General features: G+C 42.1%; 3 protein-coding genes and 1 long non-coding RNA gene across 7 annotated transcripts in view; 3 read left to right on the forward strand and 1 right to left on the reverse strand.

The window, feature by feature from the left end:
• Window positions 1-2,379, forward strand: part of LOC100749161 (homogentisate 1,2-dioxygenase) — a 14,940-nt gene extending 12,561 nt beyond the window's left edge. For both annotated transcript variants that reach the window (XM_024365947.2, XM_003487514.4), the window contains 5 exons: window positions 1-153; window positions 301-480; window positions 561-784; window positions 881-1,007; window positions 1,844-2,379. In XM_024365947.2, coding sequence (XP_024221715.1) covers window positions 1-153; window positions 301-480; window positions 561-784; window positions 881-1,007; window positions 1,844-2,157 — 998 coding nt within the window. In that variant the 3' untranslated portion in view covers window positions 2,158-2,379. The remainder of the gene's footprint in view (window positions 154-300; window positions 481-560; window positions 785-880; window positions 1,008-1,843) is intronic.
• Window positions 2,380-2,653: 274 nt separating this feature from the next.
• On the forward strand, window positions 2,654-5,756 carry LOC100741252. Of its 2 annotated transcripts, XM_003487448.4 has the most exons (9): window positions 2,654-3,161; window positions 3,348-3,408; window positions 3,559-3,705; window positions 3,770-4,000; window positions 4,097-4,393; window positions 4,490-4,591; window positions 4,676-4,833; window positions 4,926-5,322; window positions 5,407-5,756. In XM_003487448.4, exons 1-9 carry the CDS (start codon window positions 3,039-3,041, stop codon window positions 5,610-5,612), a joined length of 1,722 nt encoding a protein of 573 aa, XP_003487496.2. In that variant the 5' UTR covers window positions 2,654-3,038; the 3' UTR covers window positions 5,613-5,756. The 2 variants fall into 2 exon arrangements, with proteins under 2 accessions (XP_003487496.2, XP_024221702.1); XM_024365934.2 differs by lacking the exon at window positions 2,654-3,161 and having other exon boundaries at window positions 3,355-3,457.
• LOC100741376 (proto-oncogene tyrosine-protein kinase receptor Ret) overlaps window positions 5,685-21,261 on the reverse strand; it is a 35,993-nt gene continuing 20,416 nt past the window's right edge. The window contains exons 5-19 of one of the 2 annotated variants that reach the window (XM_012382658.3): window positions 20,917-21,173; window positions 19,736-19,907; window positions 19,532-19,629; window positions 15,605-15,885; window positions 15,312-15,503; window positions 14,300-14,478; window positions 14,046-14,213; window positions 13,307-13,409; window positions 11,762-11,930; window positions 10,815-11,119; window positions 8,884-9,064; window positions 8,670-8,799; window positions 7,853-8,054; window positions 7,593-7,771; window positions 5,685-7,526 (exon numbers count right to left, since the gene is read on the reverse strand). In XM_012382658.3, the coding sequence (XP_012238081.1) occupies window positions 7,099-7,526; window positions 7,593-7,771; window positions 7,853-8,054; window positions 8,670-8,799; window positions 8,884-9,064; window positions 10,815-11,119; window positions 11,762-11,930; window positions 13,307-13,409; window positions 14,046-14,213; window positions 14,300-14,478; window positions 15,312-15,503; window positions 15,605-15,885; window positions 19,532-19,629; window positions 19,736-19,907; window positions 20,917-21,173 (3,044 nt within the window). In that variant the 3' untranslated portion in view covers window positions 5,685-7,098. Of the gene's footprint in view, window positions 7,527-7,592; window positions 7,772-7,852; window positions 8,055-8,669; window positions 8,800-8,883; window positions 9,065-10,814; window positions 11,120-11,761; window positions 11,931-13,306; window positions 13,410-13,976; window positions 14,214-14,299; window positions 14,479-15,311; window positions 15,504-15,604; window positions 15,886-19,531; window positions 19,630-19,735; window positions 19,908-20,916; window positions 21,174-21,261 lie in introns of both variants that reach the window. The other variant, XM_003487449.4, reaches the window with a different exon arrangement.
• LOC117151366 lies at window positions 8,050-10,313 on the forward strand. The gene is made up of 2 exons (XR_004461228.1): window positions 8,050-8,363; window positions 8,461-10,313. It is a non-coding gene; the product is annotated as an uncharacterized LOC117151366 (long non-coding RNA).

The following is a 21,261-nucleotide window of genomic DNA, read 5'->3' on the forward strand; positions in this document are numbered from 1 at the left end:
AAGCCGCGGAGGTAGATTTCGTGGAGGGTTTGCACACGCTATGCGGCGCGGGAGACGCTCGCGTTCGCCGAGGTATCGCGATCCATGTGTATCTCTGCAACGCCTCCATGAAGAACAAGGCCTTCTACAATTCCGACGGAGATCTTCTCATTGGTACGTATGTTGTTCCAACCATGGACCGACCGATTCGTCAGCCTCTTCTTTCTCTCTCCAATTGAGCCGAACTACGCGCATGGAAAATGTCGGCGATGACGGTGGTCGAAAGTTTTAGTTTTATCGACGAAAACGTTTTACCCGCAGTGCCGCAGCTAGGCGCGTTACTGATAACCACGGAGTTTGGCAAAATGCGTTGTGAGCCGAACGAGATATGCGTGATCCAGCAAGGTATGCGGTTCCACGTTGCTGTGTTTGGTCCATCTAGAGGATACATCTTGGAGGTGTACGACGATCACTTTCAATTGCCCGAATTGGGGCCGATAGGTAACGCGGATAATCGAGTAAAGAGATTACAGTTTTTCGTTTTTCTGCCGATCGCTAACCGAACTCTGATCTTGCAACAGGAGCGAATGGCCTGGCGAACCCACGGGATTTTCAAACGCCTGTAGCGTGGTACGAGGATCGTGAAATCGATTACGAGATCGTGTGCAAGTATCACGGTAAGCTGTTTGTAGCCGAGCAAGACCACAGTCCGTTCGACGTGGTAGCTTGGCATGGAAATTACGTTCCGTTCAAATACGACCTCGACAAATTCATGGTCGTTAATACGGTTTCCTTTGATCATTGTGTAAGTGTATTGCGAAAGCTACGTTACCTCCTTCATTCTCTGATTCACGAACGAATCGATACACGTTTCCTTTATACGCGTCTATTTCTGCTACAGGATCCGTCGATCTTCACGGTCCTGACGTGTCCCTCCGGGAAGATCGGTACAGCAGCAGCCGATTTTGTAATATTCCCACCTCGATGGTCCGTGCAGGAGCACACTTTTCGGCCTCCTTATTATCATCGTAAGTGCATAGAAAGTCGGCTATTCGATATTTTGTAGACGACAACGCGAGAAAAAAGAAAAAAAGAAGAAACTAACGGATACCGTCGATGGTAGGACGTGACGGAGAAATTTCGAGAATCGGAAGCCGTAGCCATGGCTGTAGCCATCTGCGTTCGTGATAAGAAGCAGCACGGATTCCGATAATGCTGTCGAGATCTATAATCGACAGCTTCTGTGCTCCCCTCTCCTCATTTCTTTCCTTTCCGTCTTTTCACTTTCGAGAAATAAACAACGCTGCGTAATTACAGTGATCGTTCCGTCCTTTTGCTTTTCTATGCTGATTCGGTGTCAGCTGCATGGCTCGATCCCGATACTTCGTTATGCTAGACCGCTTCTAAAAATCGTGTAACCGAGATACCGGTGAAAACTCGGAATTTTCTCCGGTGATATCCATCGACTTCCTTTTTCTTTCGCGACTACCATTCTGCTGTTTCTTTTCGAGCGGAACCTACAATTTTTCCTTTCTCCGATTCCATTTTCTCTCTTCCTCCCGTTCTTGTTCCATTCTTCGGTATCGTATCGCCGCCCTAGTTCCAACTCCATTTTTCAAAATAACGTAATAAACCAATCCACGTGTGTCTCATTGGTGCAAGAAATACAAATTGGTGGTAATACGATGAAGATTCTACTTAGAAAGTAATAACGTATTCTGTTCTTTTAAGTTGTAACTCCACACGATAATATTCAATTTCATAAACTCTAAGCTCAGCTTTCTCAGTTTATAAGCTAATGAAAATAGATACTTAAGAACTACAGCCACGTATATGGTTTATATGGTGTCACTTCGACCTGCAGGAAATTGTATGAGCGAATTCATGGGCCTGATAAAGGGACGATACGAAGCTAAGGAGGAAAGTTTCCATCCAGGCGGGGCGTCGTTGCATTCCATTATGACGCCACATGGACCGGATTCGTCTTGTTTCGAAACTGCTTCAAACAGCAAGTTGAAACCTGAACGCGTCGCCGATGGAACACAAGCTTTCATGTTTGAAACGTCGTATAGTTTGGCGATAACCGAATGGGCTGCAAATCTTTCCAACAAACTGGACAACGATTATTACAAATGCTGGCAATCTCTTAAGAAACATTTCGTTTCGAATGCTTCTTAATACATTTTTACATTTTGCATTTTTATATTTTGTAGAAAAGATAGAAGTGATAAGGGTACACGACTAAATAATTATAGGAGTATATGGTTTGACTTCTGTTTTGTTCGTGGTAATTACTACTTCCGTTACTACGTACCTTAACACGGTGACTGTCACGTGGATTTTATATATTTTGTCCTGAGAGCCGCAAAAGATTGAAACATACTACGCTATGATATGTAATTTCTCCAAATATTTTTCTTATTTTATAGACTAACAAATTTTCAACAATGTGAATGATTTAGATAATATTATCAGAAAAAAATTTTCTTTTAATTAATTAAATATTATGTTGTCTATCTATTTAATATTATTGTTATTTAAATCATTTACATTGTTGAAAATTTCTTAATCTATAAAATAATATATCTTATTTTGATCATTCTAAAGAATTTAATAACGTGGATTATCAATATCCATTGTGCCAGCCAACGTGTTGATCATCTTTTTCTAATTTACTTTATATGGGATCATACGACAAAAGATGATGATTCACAAACGAATCTTCCTTCTTTGTTTCTCAAGTATTATTTCTTGTAATTAAGGATAAGTAGTTCATTTGTAACGAGCTTATCACGAATAACTTGACACATTTATCATCTGTGTTGAAAAGCACGTTAAATTCGTGAGGTTGCGCCATTGTTCGGTAGAGTGCGTGTTTAAAGACAAACACGTAGGAAGCGTGCTCGTTAGTTTACATTGTGCAAAAATCGTAGTTCTTGAAAAAATGTAAATCGTTATGATTGAATGTAATATGTTATCGTAAAAATATGGAAAGTTGGGACAATCGTTGATGTCGGGTGTAACGTAAATATGTTTACTTCGATCAAATTTTTTAATAAATGTGGTTAATTCGTAACTCTAACCTTACAATGCGGAGACTTGTCAATCTTGCGATGCTTCTTTGTTACTTGAGCAGAAGCGTCGCAGCTATGTATTGTTATCCAGACTACTGTCAGAACGTGGTAATTTTTTATTTTTTCAAGTCCTTTACAACTAGTTTCTCGAATTTCTAAATGTCCATAGTTGTTACAAAAGGTATTGACACATACTCTTTTTCCAATGAAATACCTTGTTATCAGGATCTATTGTAGTCACTGTATCTAGGCTGAGTATTTATTATTAGGTTAAATTGTCTGTTTATTTTACAGACAAAATTAGTCGCTACTCCTGGTTTCCAATGTCTATTGACAAAAGTTCAAAGGAAAGGAGGTACGATATATTCATTAAATGCATTCAGCATCGGCTATAGTGATTAAAAGTGCGATGACTTATGTGGTGCAGCATGTATTTTTAATGTACAAGATAGGAGTCGGGAATCACGAGATAGGTATGCGAATTACTTGCTTTTCTTGTCGATAGATTGCACCAAACTCACGTTCGAAGGTTATAGTCGTTATCCAGAGGATGGCACAACAGCCAAATTTAATTTACGTTCATACACGTATGAGGAATCCGGATATAAACTGACAGCTTTCAACTTAAGCGTTACCAATGTGGACTTTCATGGTAAGAATCATAGAATAAAGCGATTCTATTCCGTTACTTGAAATTCTTTTCTATCGTTAAATAGGACTGGTTACACGTTATCAAAGTTTACTGGATGAGAACGAATCAGCATGTAGGTACATAGAACTTTATGGGAACGAAACCAACCCAGTACCACGGGAATTGTATATTTCTTGTCCATTTTCTGATGTATCTTACGAATCTGTTCCATACCGGTTAGATTATCTCGTAACAGGAGAAAAATATAAGTATAGCAAAAGATATGTTTTCAATGTACCTGTGCACAGATTTATCGGTGAGTGTTTAGGCCAGATATTTTTCATTGAAAGAAAATGAGCAGTCGTGTGTTTGTTCGATATTGATGGTTCCTCTTAAATTTGTCCTATCTCAGGAGAAGATGTAAGTATAAAGGAATACAGGCCATTTGTATATATAGATGTCTCCTATGCTCCTCTTCTTTCATTGCACGTGCAACCACTGCCAGAAGTGTATAATGTAACAGGGTATAAAATTTGGTTAATAAACAACGATACGGATTTCGTGAAAACGTTCAATATGACCAGTGAACAAGATTTTCGCTACAATTTTACCGCTCACACCGGCGTGTTTTATTTTAAAGTTGCTCCCATGCATTCAGAGTGTGGCGACTATGGGTGCGTGAACAGCACCACGCCTTTTATCATTATACGTAAGCAAAAAAAAATTTCCTATGCGCGTCTGTATTATCTGAAAATATTTTCTTGTTGACGTAGTTGTTAAGCATTACGGCAATTGTATTTTTCAGAGGAAACATCTCATCGTTTATTGATCATGATTATTAGCACTGTGTGGATACCGCCAGTGATATTGTACGTCCTTTATCATCTTTACAAATTGTATAAAAAGGGTAAAATTGCAACGTTTGTAAAATATTTTTGTAAATACAGAGTGGCCATTGAAATTTATATGTTTGCTTCGCACTCTTTTGTAGAAGTATTGAAAAGGAGAAGGATACCGAAATGTTTGTTAGTCTACTCACCGACTCGACTGTCGCATATCAATGTAATGATCGAGCTGGCAAAGTATTTAAGAATTTGCGACGTTAACGCCATGATAGACATGCTCGATGTTACCGATACCACGGACAAAGTTAGTGCCAGTAACGGGACTATTTATTTCAAACGGCTCCACGTATTCCCACGGAAATGTTAATCTTTTGGTTTGTTATGTTCGTAACGTAGGATCCAGAATGTTGGTGCGATGCTGCGTTTCGAAACGCAGACGTCGTTCTTATCGCAACTTCTCCGCCGCCTAAGAAGCCTGCGGCATCGGCTATTTATCGAAACACCGGTAATTATCTTTTGAGACTGGTGAAAGAGAATCAGTCGGAGAAAGAAAAGCGCTATTATATCGTGCAATTGCCGTATTGTAAATCGGATGATGTACCCGAGGAAACGAGGCATTTGAGGAGACTGTCTTTACCAAAAGAGTTGCCTAAACTAGTAAAAATTATTCACAAGGTGGAGCGCGTAAAATGTTCCTCGGTATCCGACCAGGAATTTCTGGACAGCGTGAAATTAGCAAAACTCGAGATTCTGAAGGAAGATGCGAACATTGCGAAAGACGAACGAGAAACTGGTCAGTTCTTTATAGATTCGTAATCGATCGTTAATTTAGTTAGTTCGAACGTTTCGTAGCGTAGCTGACATATTGGTGTTTTAGAAAACCTTTTAACGTTGAAAAGGACGGAAACAGCAAATAATCGGACGTCAACTGTGCTGGATGATAACGCAGTGTCTCAGTCGTTTGCAACAAATATCGATGAATTAAACTTGCTCGGAGAAGGTGGAGAAGGTGAGGAAGAATGTACTCGTGAATCTTCGAAGGACGATACGTGCTCGTTTCGTATCGACGAATTGAACTTGTGACTTCGTTTCAAGTACATTCTTTATTCATAACGTTGTGAACAAATTTTACTTGCGTAAGTTAGGTAATTTTTCAAGATGTAAGACTTTTTTTTATATATATACCGATTTAACTTAATAAACGCCAGTTTCTTTTTTGTTACCATACAGCTCCTCGTGTCCATTTATTGTGAGTTACGTCTTACAATTCTCCATTCGTTAAGTCACAGGTATATTAAATATATATCTTTTTACGCATGCATACATTGCACACGCGTGTATACGTTTTAACACGATATTAACGATGGTATAATGATAATAGTTGGAATTCACATGGCACGTGCCTGATCGTGCTAAGAACTAGTCGATCCATTGGAAGTAAGCAAATATACAGTGTTATATAACTAAATTTGTACTTGAACGCTTGCGTCATAAACGGCAAGTGACTAATTAATATAACGAAATGGAATGCGCTGCTTTGTACAAGTAAACCAAAAAGGGGTGAATTCATTCACCGAGGTATAAAAAAGCAGTCTTGTTCGAATACGATTACATCGACCAACAACTAGGATACTCAAGTTTACCGCCTCTTTCAGTGTATCGTCGAATCACCGTTTCGTGCAATTATTTAACAGACGGTTCACCATAAAGTGAATGTTAAAAGCTGGAAGCCGCTGCGAAGAAGGATTTAACTGGAAGTTTAAAAGTTTGACAATTTTAGTAATTAATATTAATCATTACGATCTTTCGCTTCTCGTTCGATCATTTGTTACGCGATTGATCGTGAAATTATCGGAAGGCGTTTACACAGTTAATTAAACGTTAGTCACCCTTTAGGGACGTAGCTTTCGTCAGTGAGAAGCCATTTATCTAATTTGTTCTTTTTCGTTCGTTCCAATTTGATCGCTTGTTAGGACATAAATGACGAAACGAATAGGAAAATTTCCATCAGGGTGACTAAACTGCGGTTTGCTTCGGCAATTTGAATAGCTTGGAACATCTTTCGTCGAATGCTCTGTATCGTAAAAATCCAAGAATATATAAAGCTGTAACAGGCGTCTTGAGTAGAAAGACTCGTTAATAATTTCTAGTATAAATTACACAAAGATCTGGCTGTTTACACGAAAATGTAATGTTGTATATCGATTTCCATACTATATACTATCACCGTTAGTATACCGTTCTTCAGCTCTTATCTCCTGAAGCGTCGATCTATCTATTTGGACGTATGCTATCCGCATCTTTTTCTGATTTTCTAGCGTTGCAAAGTTCATCGTTTCGTATTCTTATATGCGACACGTATGCCCGACAGAAAGAAAAAGAAGGCACAGTATCGAAGGTGTTTGTTGCTCTCGATCGTTTCAACGATCACGTTCCCGTTCGTTTCGTAATGGCATACTCGTCGTACGCTAGACGATACTCCTCTCGAACGAAGAAAAGACGCGATTTGTCTTCTCGAACCTCTATATCATCGATATTTCACCCTCTGGTCTTCACGCGTCTCACTTCCTCAATTAGAGCGGGCTTCATCGTTATTTTCGTTTCTGTTGGCGAAGACAAGTAGTTCTTCTACTTCTGTCTCTGTCTCCGTTTCTACTTCCGAGGATTTCTTGCCTTCCATGTCGATGTAGGATTGCGAACGTTCGTTCGTCGGCGTGGCTAGATCGTTCTCGCTGTTGCTGGTGACGCTGGTGTTTCTCAATTTGATAGGACTCTCGTAGTGATTCACGCAGAAGCTCGGCGGTGATTGATCGTTCTCGTACGACTTGACGGATTCCTTGGGGAATGTTGCTACGGATTCTTGCCACAGGGCGTGGAGTTTGTCGATTTTGTCGCACTTTGTCACCGGATCGGAACACGGTTTCTCTAGGTAGTTGACAACGTTCGTCCTCAAAGTATCGATTTCGTCGCCATCGTCGATGTCATCGTTACCAGAACCTGCGGTAACAAAATCGTTCGTCATACCGAAACCAGACGAGATGAAACGAAACGAGAGATACGTACTGCATGGACTGTCCAACGCGTGAAGAGAAGCAAAATAGGCCTGATTGTGAACGGTTCTCGGATTCAGGTCCAAGTATTCGACGCTGTCCTCTAACATCTTTTCCCAATGACTGGCAAGTTCTTTGAAGGGAGGCCTCATTGCAGGTTCTTGATGCCAGCACGACATCATCAGCTTGTACCTGCGAATGGTGTACGCGTACTCACGATAACTTCCTAGTTATAACTCGCGATGGCTAGTCTTGTAAAGTCGGACTACTCACAACTGTTGCGAGCAATTCGCTGGTTTCTCCATACGGTAACCGGCTTTGAGTAAATTGTAGAGATTATGCACGTCCACTCCTGGATAAGGAGACGCGCCCAATGTGACCAGCTCCCAAAGAAGAACACCGAAACTCCAGACGTCAGACTTGCTGGTGTAGACGTGATCCACAAGGGATTCTGGTGCCATCCATTTTACCGGCACTAGGAAAATACGTATTAAAGTATATACGTTGGATTAAACGGGGGTTTAGCTGATCGCGGATGATGCACGTTAAAACTGTCTTCGTCCTAAACCTCGAGAAGATTTACGAGCGCTAGATTTTATGCAGACGAAGAACGAACCGCGGCAAGAGGAGTCTAGTTGGTTCTAGTCGATTCGAAAGCTTTTGAAAAAAGTAACGCGCGTTAGAGAATTGAAAATATGATCAGACAAAGGAACGCGAATCTGATTATTTCTGATAGATCTAACACGATCATACAAGAGAAGACAAGAAAGTTTATACATAAGCGGTACGTTATTGTCATAAAATATCATAATTTCACAAAACAGAATTATTGTATCTGACACATTTGAGCAGCGAGTAAATGTTCGTAATATACATTCCAGAGTACGTAACTGTCAGCAACACGCAGATATGTCCAATACAAAGGTTAGCAATATGTGCATATACACACAAATAAATTACTTGGCAACTTTAAACTACAAAGACCATACAGCAACTCATGACAGTGAACGATAAGAAGCCTGCCCCATGCCTCCTCTGCTCCTAAGCTAATCATTTCGCCTGCTAATCGTTTTTCCAGTTCTGCGCATACCTCGTCCTTTGCTGCGCTTCAAGTACGCATCGTCTTCGTAAACGTCCCTGGTCAGGCCAAAATCCGAGATCTTGCAGACCTTCTCGGTCGCAAGCAGCACGTTCCTGGCTGCAAGATCTCTGTGAACCAACTGAACAATACGGCGAAGCGATACAGTTAGTGTGGATTTCAACGAGGTGAGAAAACGGGCTATCGCCGCGGATCAAGGGATTACCTTAATGTCGGCGAGATAGGCCATTCCTTTGCTGATCTGCCAAGCGAAGGAAAGGATGTCGCGTGGCGTGACCGTGTACATGGACCTTCCATCCGCTTCGCAGGAAACTACGTTGGATAAAGACGAACATCCACCGGCTCTAACTTCCGACTCCAAGTGTCGGCTATGCCTCAAATAATTCCTGCAAAGTTCCCGCATCCTGCGTTACACCTTGTTCAAACTGTGCGGTACTTTTACCGAATCGATAATCACTCCGTAACAAATCCCGAAAGTAGCGTTCGCACGTTTCTACATTTTCGCCATTCAGCTTCCAAATATACGATCAATGGATTCATTATAGCGTGTAATAACTATTATTGAGTTACGGTTTATTCATGCTAGGACGAATCGTTCATTTACCGAATCAATTCTTTGTCTCGTGTAGTAGTACGTATGTACATTTTCACATGGATGTACATGGGAAAGGAGCGTTCAGACGATCGGTGTTATTGCCAATATTTAAGGTTTTTAATACTGTATTGACAATATATATCGATCGTCTAGAGTCTAGAGGCTCTCTCGCGTACGATAATATCGAGTACCTTAAATATTGACAACTATATCGATGTGAACGCTCCTTGAAATCACCGATTCGATCACGTTCGACATTCGATTTCGTTCTGTACATATGTACGAAGCGATTCGGCAATAAAACCGAATCTGCTCCGTTTTTTATCGTATTTGTAGCAGAGTAAACTTGGTCGTAAGAACGTGGCGCTCTTTGAACCAACGTGAATTTTGTTTCTGTTGTACAAGTAGTTTTCGATAGACATTTTACTTGAAATTTTAGGACATACGCTTACATTCCTTTCCGAAGAAACGTTATAAAAAATTTCCTCCAAAATGAATATCGTCTCCGCGCGAAAGGAAAGTTGTTACGTTGAAGGTCTTCGTAATTTAGAATACGTACGTGCCGAAGAAAAGTATATTAATTATTTTACAAAGTACACTGCGCAGAGCTAAATGTATCAATAACGAAGAAGTTAGAAAGCCACTTATAGTTGAAGATTATAACGATACTAAAAACGCAATTGATGTCCCTGATTAGACGATGGTTGCGTGTTATTCGAACAGAGCATATAATGTATACGTTTTGTTCGCTGTAATTGAGCGTAACTGGAATAGACATAAACTTTAGAGACGACCACTGTCTCTGGGAAAATTGGCAAATGCACAAGTAACGCCATATACGCAAGAGAGAAAACGTGTTCCGACAACATTACGTTCGAGAGAAATTCTTAAACAGAATCAAAAACAAAGTGACGTGTCTGGAAGCTATGAAAAAAGGTTGATGAAACTTTTGCCGAAGAGACATTGAAACGTCGTTCTTCTGTACACAATGTAAAAAATTTATTTGCATCTTATTATTAAATGCAAAAAGTATAAAAGCCAAATTCTTAGTATTACAATTAAAAAATGATAATGCATAACTATGCTTATCCTGAATGTTTCCTTTCTATTTAATATTAATCGAAGACCTTCAACGTTACTTCAAGCGATTTTACGCTGGTTAATATCGTCGATAGGACAAAGACCTGCTACATATGATAAAACATTAGACGCGTACATGGCTAGAAATTTAAAAGAAACCGCATAAAGAGGAATATATATTGTAATAATATGGAGACTGGAAGAAGCGAGTCGCGCGTTGACACGGCCGTAACGCCGCGTCGCCGCCTGTTCGTCGCCGTTTGTCTCTTCGCGTTTAAACGAGCCCGTCCCTCGTTCCGCGTTCCATGAAAATGCGAGATGCAAGAAGAATTCAATTAACGCGACGCGACGAAGGTTTTCTCGTGAAGCGGTTATCGTCCGGCGATTCTGGGCGAATCTCGTTATGCGGAATTCCATTCCGCTCCGTGGACGTGCAACAGCAAGCAAGATTACGTACTCACCGCAACGAGCCAAACTCCGCGAATTCGATGATGAGGTAGACTGGCGCTCCGGGAGTGGTGCACGCACCCAGCAACCTGATCACGTTCGGATGTTGAGCCTCTTTCAACAGTTGATACTCGGACAGCAAGTCGGCCAATTCGGATGCGCACGCGTTCTCCTTTAACGTTTTCACCGCAACAGTGGTGGCTCCTGGAATTCCACCGATGTCGATCGCTTTGGCGCGCAACACGCGGCCGAATTCTCCTTCGCCGAGCACTTGTTCGATGGTCAATCGCGCTCGTGGGAATTCCCATTTAGGATCCGGCTGGAGAAATAGTTCAACGAAAACGATTCAACGTCTCCGACGTTTCCGTTGCACCGTTTTTCTCGTTTCGTGTTTTACGATGATCTTACCGCTGGTAATGAACAATGCGCGAAGGAGCAAGGAACAAAGTCCATGAAAGTGTCAGTTAACCATTTCCGTCGCTGTATCTTTGTTGCAACGTACCGTAAAACGTACGATACACGTACGGTAACGGTGCATGTGGTTCAAAAGAAAACGAAATACGATCGATCGAAATATTTTATTTAACTTAATGGTAGAACCATCGACCGCTACTAAAGTATGAAACTTTGCATCGAGGAAATTAAAGCGCGAATAATAGGACAGAGTTTATAACGCGGTAAGATTTACAAGCTTTAATTCGTCGTTGAAATCTGTAACAATGCATCGTTGTAGATGTATGGAAAATGAAAAATTACCTCGTTTTTACTATCGTTCTGTGGTAGTTCTAGAGTTAGCGTACGCGAAATACCCGAAATTGTACCAAAGGATAGGTACAAACGATCACGTACAAAGTTGCAACGCGGTGAGAGGCAAAGAATTATATTCGTCGGTCGGATGAATCCTGAGCTTAGCGTAGGAGTAACGAAAATGAATGATTCGAGGCAAAGAGTCGCTGCTTACCGGGCACGTTTTCGGAAGAAGTAGGTGACGATTGGCTGCGGTGAAGGTGTCCAAGCCGATAAGCAAACCGTCGCCTCTGTCAATGTAGTCCGAGGATAATATGCCGACTACGTTCGAGTCATTGTCGACTCTTCGTTTTCCGTTTCGTCGAGTTTGCTTCTTACCCTGTCTGAAACGTAAGATCCTCTCATCGATCATATTGCCGTGTCGTGACGACTTTTAAAATCGGGATAGACGCGGCAAGTCGACGATCATTTCGCGAGAAATATCTACGTCGGCCAGTCGTACTCATCGACGAACGTCAGTCGGAATATCCACTGTCAAACTTTTACGAGATAGACGCGCGCCAACATTCACGCGGATACGACGAGGAAGTTTCTTCAATTTCGTGTGCAGACAAACTTTTAAACTCGCTTTCTTGTGATATATTGGCTGTATATCTCGTCTTGAAATAAAGTGGAGGACAAAGGGAAGTTTGAAGCAAAAAGAAAAGCCGTATAAAAAACGTCACCACTTTAGAAAAAAAGCTGCGATTGACAAGAACGATTAAACTACGAATAGACGTAATAATATAGGTGATTGTTACTGCATAAAAATCATTCAGAAATGTGAAATCCGAGGATGAAAAGTTGCACTTAATATGAAAATATACAGGGTGGTTGGTAACTGGTGGTGTACGCGGAAAAGGGGGTGATTCTAGGCGAAAGAAGAAGTCAAAAGTATAGTATAAAATTTTTTTTTTTAATTTTTCCATCGAGACAACGATCTACAGTGAGATTCGTTATAACGAGACGAGACAAAGTGCACGCGTGCCGAGCGAAAATTCAAAGTCGATTTTCTCGAAAACAAAGCCTCGAACGAAAAATTTTTATTCTATATTTTCGACTTCTTTTTTCGCGTAGAATCATCCCCTTTCCGCTTGTATCACCAATTACCAACCACCCTGTATAAAATATTGAAAGCGTAATACCTGTCACGGTATTTGCTAAGTAGAATAAATCTCTGCCTGGGTGCTACTCTTTCAGTCGTATTCATAAAAATATGAATTTGCATAAATATCCGCCGCCTGGTTGTATGCAAATACGCATTTCAAATTTCCTTCTGTTCGCCACCGTCGGTGATAACAAGTTTTTATCGTAGAATCGTATCGATACCTCGGGCAATCGAGTGACAAAAGGAACATTTGATTCTGCGCGGGCTCGATATGCGCGGTCGTCGTTCTACCGATTAAACGTCGTTATCGAAATACTGGAGAATCGGATTCGGAGAGGAATCCTCTTTCTTTCGAAAACTCGTTGTTCGGTGGTGGATCGAACGATCGACGTGACTCGAGCACAAAGCGCTCGTTCGAGAGTTATCTAGAATTTGGCCAGCTGTAATTCCGCAGCTGTCGTGAGAACTCGTGTTTCGTTCTCGTTTGCGCAAACATCGCGTTAATACGAACGCTTAGCCTTTGGTCATGTTTCGCGCGTTTCGACTTCTTTCATCGCCAGTGTTATTATACTGACCAGGCAAAACCATATAATTAATTTACCAGTGACCTACCTGTATCTCGAAGTAACGAGAGAACTGATGATCAATATCAGCACGAAGAAACTGACTCCTATCAGGCTTATCATGCAGATAGGTCCACAAGGTCCTTGAGGTGCTACGTAAAAAAAAAAGAAAGAGTTTAATCCAGTTGCGATCCTACAAGTTTAATCTCTTAATCTTACTCTTCGTTCAACGAGCAAAAATATTTCTACTATTCCAAAAAGATACTGTAATATACGCGGTAAAAGTTTGTTTATCCGAACCCCGTTTATACGAACCAGTTGTTCTTTTATCGTCGGTTATGCGAACTCTGTGACCGAGCCTTCGTTATTCGACCTACGCTCGAGCGTACTTTCTCTTATACGAACGTGACTTCCGAAGTCGTACGCGTCCGTGTGCTCTATCCGAGCTGATACATAATTGGACACAATCTGTGACGAAATTGTTGTTCAGGCTCGGTTATCCGAACGTCAGCCTCTACTATCTCGAGCTAAAAATTGAATAACAGCAGCTAATAGGTGTAGCGAGCGAGCCTCTATTATCGGAAATATCCTCAACCCCGATTGATCCGAAACTCGAGAAATTTAGAATAAAAGAAGAGGATCGGGCGTAAAACGATCTCTAAAGAAGATAGCGGGGTTAATGCGCGAAGCAACGAGGGTTCAGTGAATGATCGTGGAACCTTTTCGGGCGCCGGTCACCACAATCTCCTCCTCTATGTCTCGCGATTTCCCGCCTTTTCCATCTTTACCCTCCTCTCCATCCATTCCCTGCTTGCCGCCTCTGCCAGGACTGTCGTTTTGCGCGCGGAAATGATCCACGTTGCACGTGCATTGCAGCATATCGTTGCACGCGCAAGTTCCCAAGCCGCTCTTGATGCCACGTCCGTTCTTGTTCATGTGAGCGAAGTGGACGTCCGCTGGAACGTTAAAATTGATTATCGCCGATGGAAGCGTTAGCGAGATGGAAGAGCAAGAATGCAAAAGGTAAAAGAACGAAGCTCACATTCAACGGTGCAATCCTGGGGACAAATGCGAGGATCCAACCGTTCGAGCTCGTCGCACTTGTTATCGGGACAGTGAGACAAATCCGGGGAACAAGTTGGATAGTACTCGGACATTATGGAACCCTGGTTCGGACGTTTGTTCCATCTCCATACGCATCGAGCGGAAAAGCTGCCCTTGCTGAAAATCCGACCGATTGCGAGATCGTACGACGAGTTAAGGGGAAGCAGCCAGAGAGAAAGAGAGGAAGAGAGGGAGAGGGCAGGCACTGTTAGAATTATTGTTCGTTGAATATCTTGGACATGTAACCGGTCTGCAGTTATGGTAATGAATTTACGAAGAGAGAAACTCAACGACAGATTGCGCGATTGGTAATGACAGGTATGAAGAGAGCACGAGTGAGAAAGAATGTGAGAAGGCGAGTTACGTTAGGAGTTAAGAGTAGAATCCACGAAAGACAATGTTACATAGTTTTGGAAGAAAGTTTATATATATTCATTATGGAAATATTAAATTACGCTTGGAGTCGACAGTGGCAAAACTAAAAAGATGTAAATTTTAAAGCAGAGGTTTTCTGAAATTTGCAAAGAAATCCACGCGAGTCGTTTCGGTGACGTTCTAAGGCGGCTGACTTATCGCCAGATAATCACGAAATGATCGATTTTTATTAAACGAGATAACCGATGCACCATGCGCGAAAATTATATAATCCTAGTATAATAGTATAATCCGAAAATAGCGTCAGGAAATAAGACGAGCCAGCGTTATCGCGAAACTAAAACCAAATTGATAGCTATCATAAACGGTAACTTTGCCCTGTGACGCAAAACTGGCGGAAATCTAACGTATACCGTTTCGCATGATGGAGATAGAAACATAACGCGGATCTTTTATCCGGACGTTATTTTAGTTGTCCCACCGTCGTTGCCAAGCAGCGAAATATGACGGAATATTACGGTATATTAAATTCCTACATTAAATTCCGACGTACGCGAAAGGAAAGCGATCGTCACCTGTAAAATCCGCTGCCAACTCCGCAACTGGATTCGCAGTCCTCTGGCGTTTCCGCGTTGGCGCACGAATGCAACCGGCCGATCTTGCTATGGTTACACGTGTCTAACTTCGACATCGACACAGCCGATAAATTGATCTTTACGGTTTTGGAAGAGATCGGACGATCTTTCGCGTACCATTTCACTTTAAGCCTGAAACATCGATCCATAGATCGAATCGTCGAAATGTTTTACGCACGATCGTACGGATCGATCACGGGTCAACGAGGCTCCTACGTGCTGTGACCACTTACACCAAATTAGCTGGCTCCGTTTTCAGCAGATCCTCGTCAGCGACGTAGATTATACCGCTCTTGTGAGTGATGGCGAACGCGCTCGACCCGTGAACGTTGAAAGTTATCGAGGTGTGCGGTTCGCTGGTCGGTCTCGCGACTCGGGTGTAACGAGACGCGAGCCGTGCGACTTTCACGATCGAGGGATACGTGAAGGATTGCTGTTTCCCGGATGATATCGGCGACACGGTCGTCGTGGTCGTTCGATGTTCCGGTCCGTAGAAAGTCAGTGTAATGTTCAGCTATCAGCGACAAACGTAAAACGTGCGATATCGTATTGTAGTAATTTTACAGAGATATATGCGTTAGGAGAAGTTTAAGTTATGATATACATAGGTATATGTAGTTATGTACAGGGTGTTTCATTTATATTGTCCACTTTGTATCTTTGTTGCTTTTGCATATACAAAAAAGTGTATGGAGGTAAAAGTTGTTTAATCTAGAAATTTAAGTTATACATAGGTATATGTAGTTATGTACAGGGTGTTTCATTTGTCTTGTCCACTTTGTATCTTTGTTACTTTTGCATATGCAAAAAAGTGTATGGAGGTAAAAGTTGTTTAATCTAGAAATTTAAGTTATACATAGGTATATGTAGTTATGTACAGAGTGTTTCATTTGTCTTGTCCACTTTGTATCTTTGTTTCTTTTGCATATGCAAAAAAATGTATGGAGGTAAAAGTTGTTTAGTTCAGAACGAGGCATATCGCGGTTCATATCTTTTTCCCTTGCTGGTTATTTTTTTCTTCCTTTATTTTTTATTCTTTTAAGTATCCAAGGTCATCGACGATTTTGCAATAATAACGACACATCTTTATGCGATGTATTTCAAACGTGTAGATATGTCGAGCTAGGAATAACCTCGAGCGGAGAACTCATGATAATTCGAAGGGAAATAAGAAATCGAATTATTTATTTATTTTTGCCCCAAATTTTCATCATTTTCCTAGAAAAAGAAAAAATATTGTAGAACCGCGTGCATCCCGGGGCAAGGAAGTCGAAATTAAGCGAAACGAGATAATAAAAGTAAAAAATGTTCAGCTATCAGAGGCAAGCCTTGCTCTCTTGGTCACTTCATTTGGAAATTCGTTACCTCTTCTACCAAATTCGCAAAGCTGTGCGTGGGTGGCTATGCAAATTGGAATCCAGGATCCTAGAAGTATTTGCCTATGCAGTATTTCGAGACTGAGAGTGACCTTTCACCACGGAATATGGAATGAGAAGGAGTTTTTAGTGGGTAGTCCGCCCAACATCTTAGTCAGTGTCATATAGCTAGTGATTGGATCGATACCGAAATTACGTATTGATAATACTCAATCAATTCGGTACCAAAGTACTCGATATAAGACATCGAAATTTTAGATATCTCTCGGTATGACGCGGTAGTGAGGTTGCGAAAAAGCGCCATGTCGTGCGAAATCGTGTTACACGAAACGAAGAATTAACGCCAAATTGGTGATTAGATTCCAAAATCAATTAAAAATAAATTAATTTAAAGCATTACGTATTGATATTATTTACGTTAGTTATAGAAAGTATCAATTTTTCTTCGGAGAGCTTGGAGTTGTCGCTTCCCTACAGCGAAAAAATTGCAATTGTCGAGTGCAAAGGATTAATATTCTACCAACTAAAAATGGATTCAAAATCTCGATATTCAAAAGTTCCATGCGCAAATCTGAACCGGCGCGTGACGGTGCTTGCACTTAAAAATTCTCCTCGCAGTTCCTCCTTATAAGAATTTCTCCGATTTCTGCGATTCTCGAAACGTGGCGGAGCAGAGTCGTGTCGCAAGAATTCCGTGTCACGCGAAGGATACCTGTATTTGGTACCAATCGTCGATATCGATTCTTCTTCGATCGACATCGAACCGATACTGTACCGAATCGGGAATCTTCCGATTCCTGAAGAAATTATCGACACTTGCTTAACGCGTATACTGTAATTAGAAATCATAACGTAACTATGTAACGTATATAGAAACATCATATTCATTCGGAAACTGCATATATGTATTATTGGGTTGGCAACTAAGTGATTGCGGATTTTGACAATACCACCTAATGACAAAATCCGTAATCACTTAGTTGCCAACCCAATAGATACGCAGCCATGGTTGCAGTGAATGGAATGGAAAGTGACGGATGAAATATCCGATGGCTGCAGTGGATACACTCGTAAAGATCTATTATATACAGGGTGGTTGGTAACTGTTGGTACAAGCGGAAAGGGGGTGATTCTACGTGAAAAAAGAAGTCGAAGATATAGAATAACATTTCTTTTTTATTTTTTTTTAATTTTTCCATCGAGGCAACGATCCACAGTGAGATCCGCTATAACGAGACGCGATAAAGTGCACGAGTACCGAGCGAAAATTCAAAGTCGATTTTCTCGAAAACAAAGCCTCGAACGAAAAATTGTTATTCTATATTTTCGGCTTCTTTTTTCGCGTAGAATCACCCCCTTTCCGCTTGTACCACCGGTTACCAACCACCCTGTATATTACGTATCCGATGCAAACATTGCCTTATTACTGCATTATTAGGTTGCACGCGATCTAATCCATATTTGATTGCATCGATTTATTGAGTTTGTCAGAACGTGAATTCGTCCCTGATACGATTTTACTGTAACCATAGTCTCATGAATTTCCCTTTTCTCGCGTAAAAAGACCAAAATAATAGCTGGTATTCAGGAATGGTCGCGAAAGTAGAGAAAAATATTCATCGTCGACTGTTTTCGATTACAAATTCGTTCATCCAATCGAGCGTGAAACAGACGCGGCCATGAGCTGACTCCGACAGGGTAACGCGACGCCGAATGAAAAATTGTCAATCCACGGAAAAAGAAAGCGGCGAAAACGAAATCCCGGCCGATTCGCCGAATTTTTCGACTAGTTTTTAGTGGGCGTTTACGCGAGGCTCGGTTAAACGTTGAAATCGGAAGTTCTGCTCGGAGATAATAGGCAGCTTCCGCCCACGCGTCCGCCGCTGTGCAATTTCTCGACGCGGAACGATCCCATTAATTTTCCTTTAATCGGCTCCTCGAAACCGCACCCAGCTAACACTCTCGCAGCCTTTGCTATCTAATTGTTTAACGAGTCGCGATTACGCCAATGGATCCGTGCCAGCTGAGACCAGGAAGATGTTGTTTGATCGCTGCCCTCCTATTTGTTATCAGGAACTCATTTCGAGATACGAATTCACGACTGAACATCGGACGTGGAATTTGCATCATCGAAATTGCGAAAGAAAAGTTCGAACTAGGTTGGAAACAAGACCGCGCGTATTTCTATCGAGTTTCTCGTTAAAGGCAGCTTCATCGACGCGGATCATCGTCTCTAAACCGCGAACATTTAATTCCAATTTCATACTTCTACTAATATAAACAAGGAAACGAATGCAATCGTAAAAATTTATTTCTTGCGATAAGCGTCATGAAAAAGTACTTTGATTTCGATACTTTCCATAGTTTTGCATATATCATTTCGCGCAACTTTAACGCCAAGATTACCCGGTAAAATTTCAATTCAGACCAGCTTCAAATTTAATTAAAAATTCTACGTTCATCTAAGTTTTGTTCTTCTATAACTCTTTTACTCATCTAACTTTACGTAAATTCTTATATTAACAAAATCTGAGAAATTGATTAATCGGATAATATAAGTACAATCTTAACTGCAATTTTGAAACCGCTCGTCCGAGTATTAGCGCAAAAATTTCGCACGAGCGTACAAAAATCCGCAGTCAGATCATTAGGGGAAAAAATTTCCCGAATCCTCGCTCGCTGCTATTCCAGTTTCCCCGAATTTTCTTCTTCGCCTCGCGGCTCTTAAAGAAGACCCGCGTTTCTCTCGTTCGCGCCAGCTATCTGCGATGGACTCAGACTCACCGTGTTTTCTCCGTGTCCTGGGATCAGAGACTCGTCCTTCACTTGCAGGATCACGCGATACGGAGACTTTGGCAGAAGAGTGGTTTTTGCGGATATTCCTGTAACGAAGGAAACAGAAATTTACCCGATGCAAACAGATCCTTATCGAGAAAGAAGCGAGGACGATCGAACTGTAGGGAAATACGTTCGTAAACATCGACTCACTGGTGAATATGGCGGTGTACGGGATCCCTCTGGGAACTTCGATCGGCAAAGTGTTATGGGAGACGTTAAAGGCGTCGTGAGCGTCTCCGAGCATACGGACGCTGTAGCGGTTACTACTTTCCGCGTCCGCGTCCTTCAGTATCAGCTTGTTGTCGTCCACCAGTTTGTCGCCCTATCGACACGACACGGATGACAAGATTTTTACGCGAATAGCGAGAAAAATTTCGCCTACTCGGGCGCGGAGGCGACGCGAAGGGACGTTAGGAGAAGCGGGAAACGCGAGAGGATAGGCGGCGAAAGTAGAAAAGAGATTCGGGCTTAATCAAGATCAGACCCCGAAGGGGTTTTCCTTCCCGACGATTCTTCGAGACGGTTCCGTTGTCGCGTTCGTCGCTTCCGTGTCTTTTCACGCTGGAAACAATGCCTCGTGATCGCTGCAACAATGCGCCACTGATTAAGTCGACGACTTTTTAAACGATTCGTCGTCCGTTCGCTAACGAGATTTTCCTTTCATCGACGTAGTTGCGTGTACAATGTACGTAGATATATGTGTGTTTAGCGCAACAAGCAGAAGCGCAGTGCAGATGTAGGAGCTCGGAACATTCCGAGGAACGAGTAACGCGAGTGTAGGAATGAATTTTTCTCGACTATCCAGTCGGATTGTGCGAATCCTCGCGTAATCGAATGGAAATATTCTACAGCTGTTTCCTAATTTTGTAGCATTGACGGAGAACCTTGCAGTACGTCGATTAGCGCACGCAACGGCTCGCAGTGAACAGCGTATTCGACACTGTAAGCCATTTGCGTTTGATCCGAGAGAAATGTCGACTTGAGCCATCCAAATGGTTCGCGTGATCTGTAACGAAGCGAATCTTACCGGCGAACGCGCAGAAATTAGCACCAGCGATCTAAACGGTGCGATTTCGATCTCGAGGATCGACCACGCTCCGGAGGTCCTGAGAAATTTGAAAACGAACATTTGCACCGACTACAGGGGCAAAACGCCAAGTTTATATCGATGGTATTCGCAAGAAAACTAGGCGAAATATCATCGACGACGATGGAAATTACTTCGATGGCCTGTCTTCGTCGTTCACGAATGAAACTCTGATGATACTCAACAGTGGAGGACAATCCATTCTTACGCCTGATAAACAGCTGGACAGGATCGCGTCACTCACCGCGGTAAATTCTGGAAGAATCACGTCGATCGAGTGGTTGCCCTGCGCCATCGGTGGATTGTCGTCCTGATCCAAGACGTCGACGTGCAGCGTGTCGATCGGTGCGTACTGCATTCCGGTGATCTCGTCCCACACGATACACTGAACTTGAACGGCGACTTGCGGTCCGGGGCCTCTAGGCGGCGGACCCAACGCGTCTCTGTCCAGGAACGCGTTCGCGAACAGCGTGTCGTTGGACGTGTAGAAGTATTCCGTGCCTAGAAATTATCGGACGTTCGTACGTTCTCCGCTACTTTTCCACGAACGCTTAACTCGCCTTCCGGGAATTCCAGGAGTTGGCGGCTC

Source organism: Bombus impatiens, unplaced genomic scaffold (genome assembly GCF_000188095.3).
Source record: "Bombus impatiens unplaced genomic scaffold, BIMP_2.2 scf_0155, whole genome shotgun sequence".
Classification (NCBI taxonomy): Eukaryota; Metazoa; Arthropoda; class Insecta; order Hymenoptera; family Apidae; genus Bombus; species Bombus impatiens.

What these genes read in the sequence shown, in the direction of transcription:
- LOC100741252 (XM_003487448.4), top strand. Translation starts at nt 3,039, where the DNA reads ATGTGGTTAATTCGTAACTCTAACCTTACAATGCGGAGACTTGTCAAT. An exon ending in TACCAATGTGGACTTTCATG is followed by an intron (nt 3,706 to 3,769) that starts GTAAGAATCATA and finishes ATCGTTAAATAG; the next exon opens with GACTGGTTACACGTTATCAA. An exon ending in CACGCCTTTTATCATTATAC is followed by an intron (nt 4,394 to 4,489) that starts GTAAGCAAAAAA and finishes TGTATTTTTCAG; the next exon opens with AGGAAACATCTCATCGTTTA.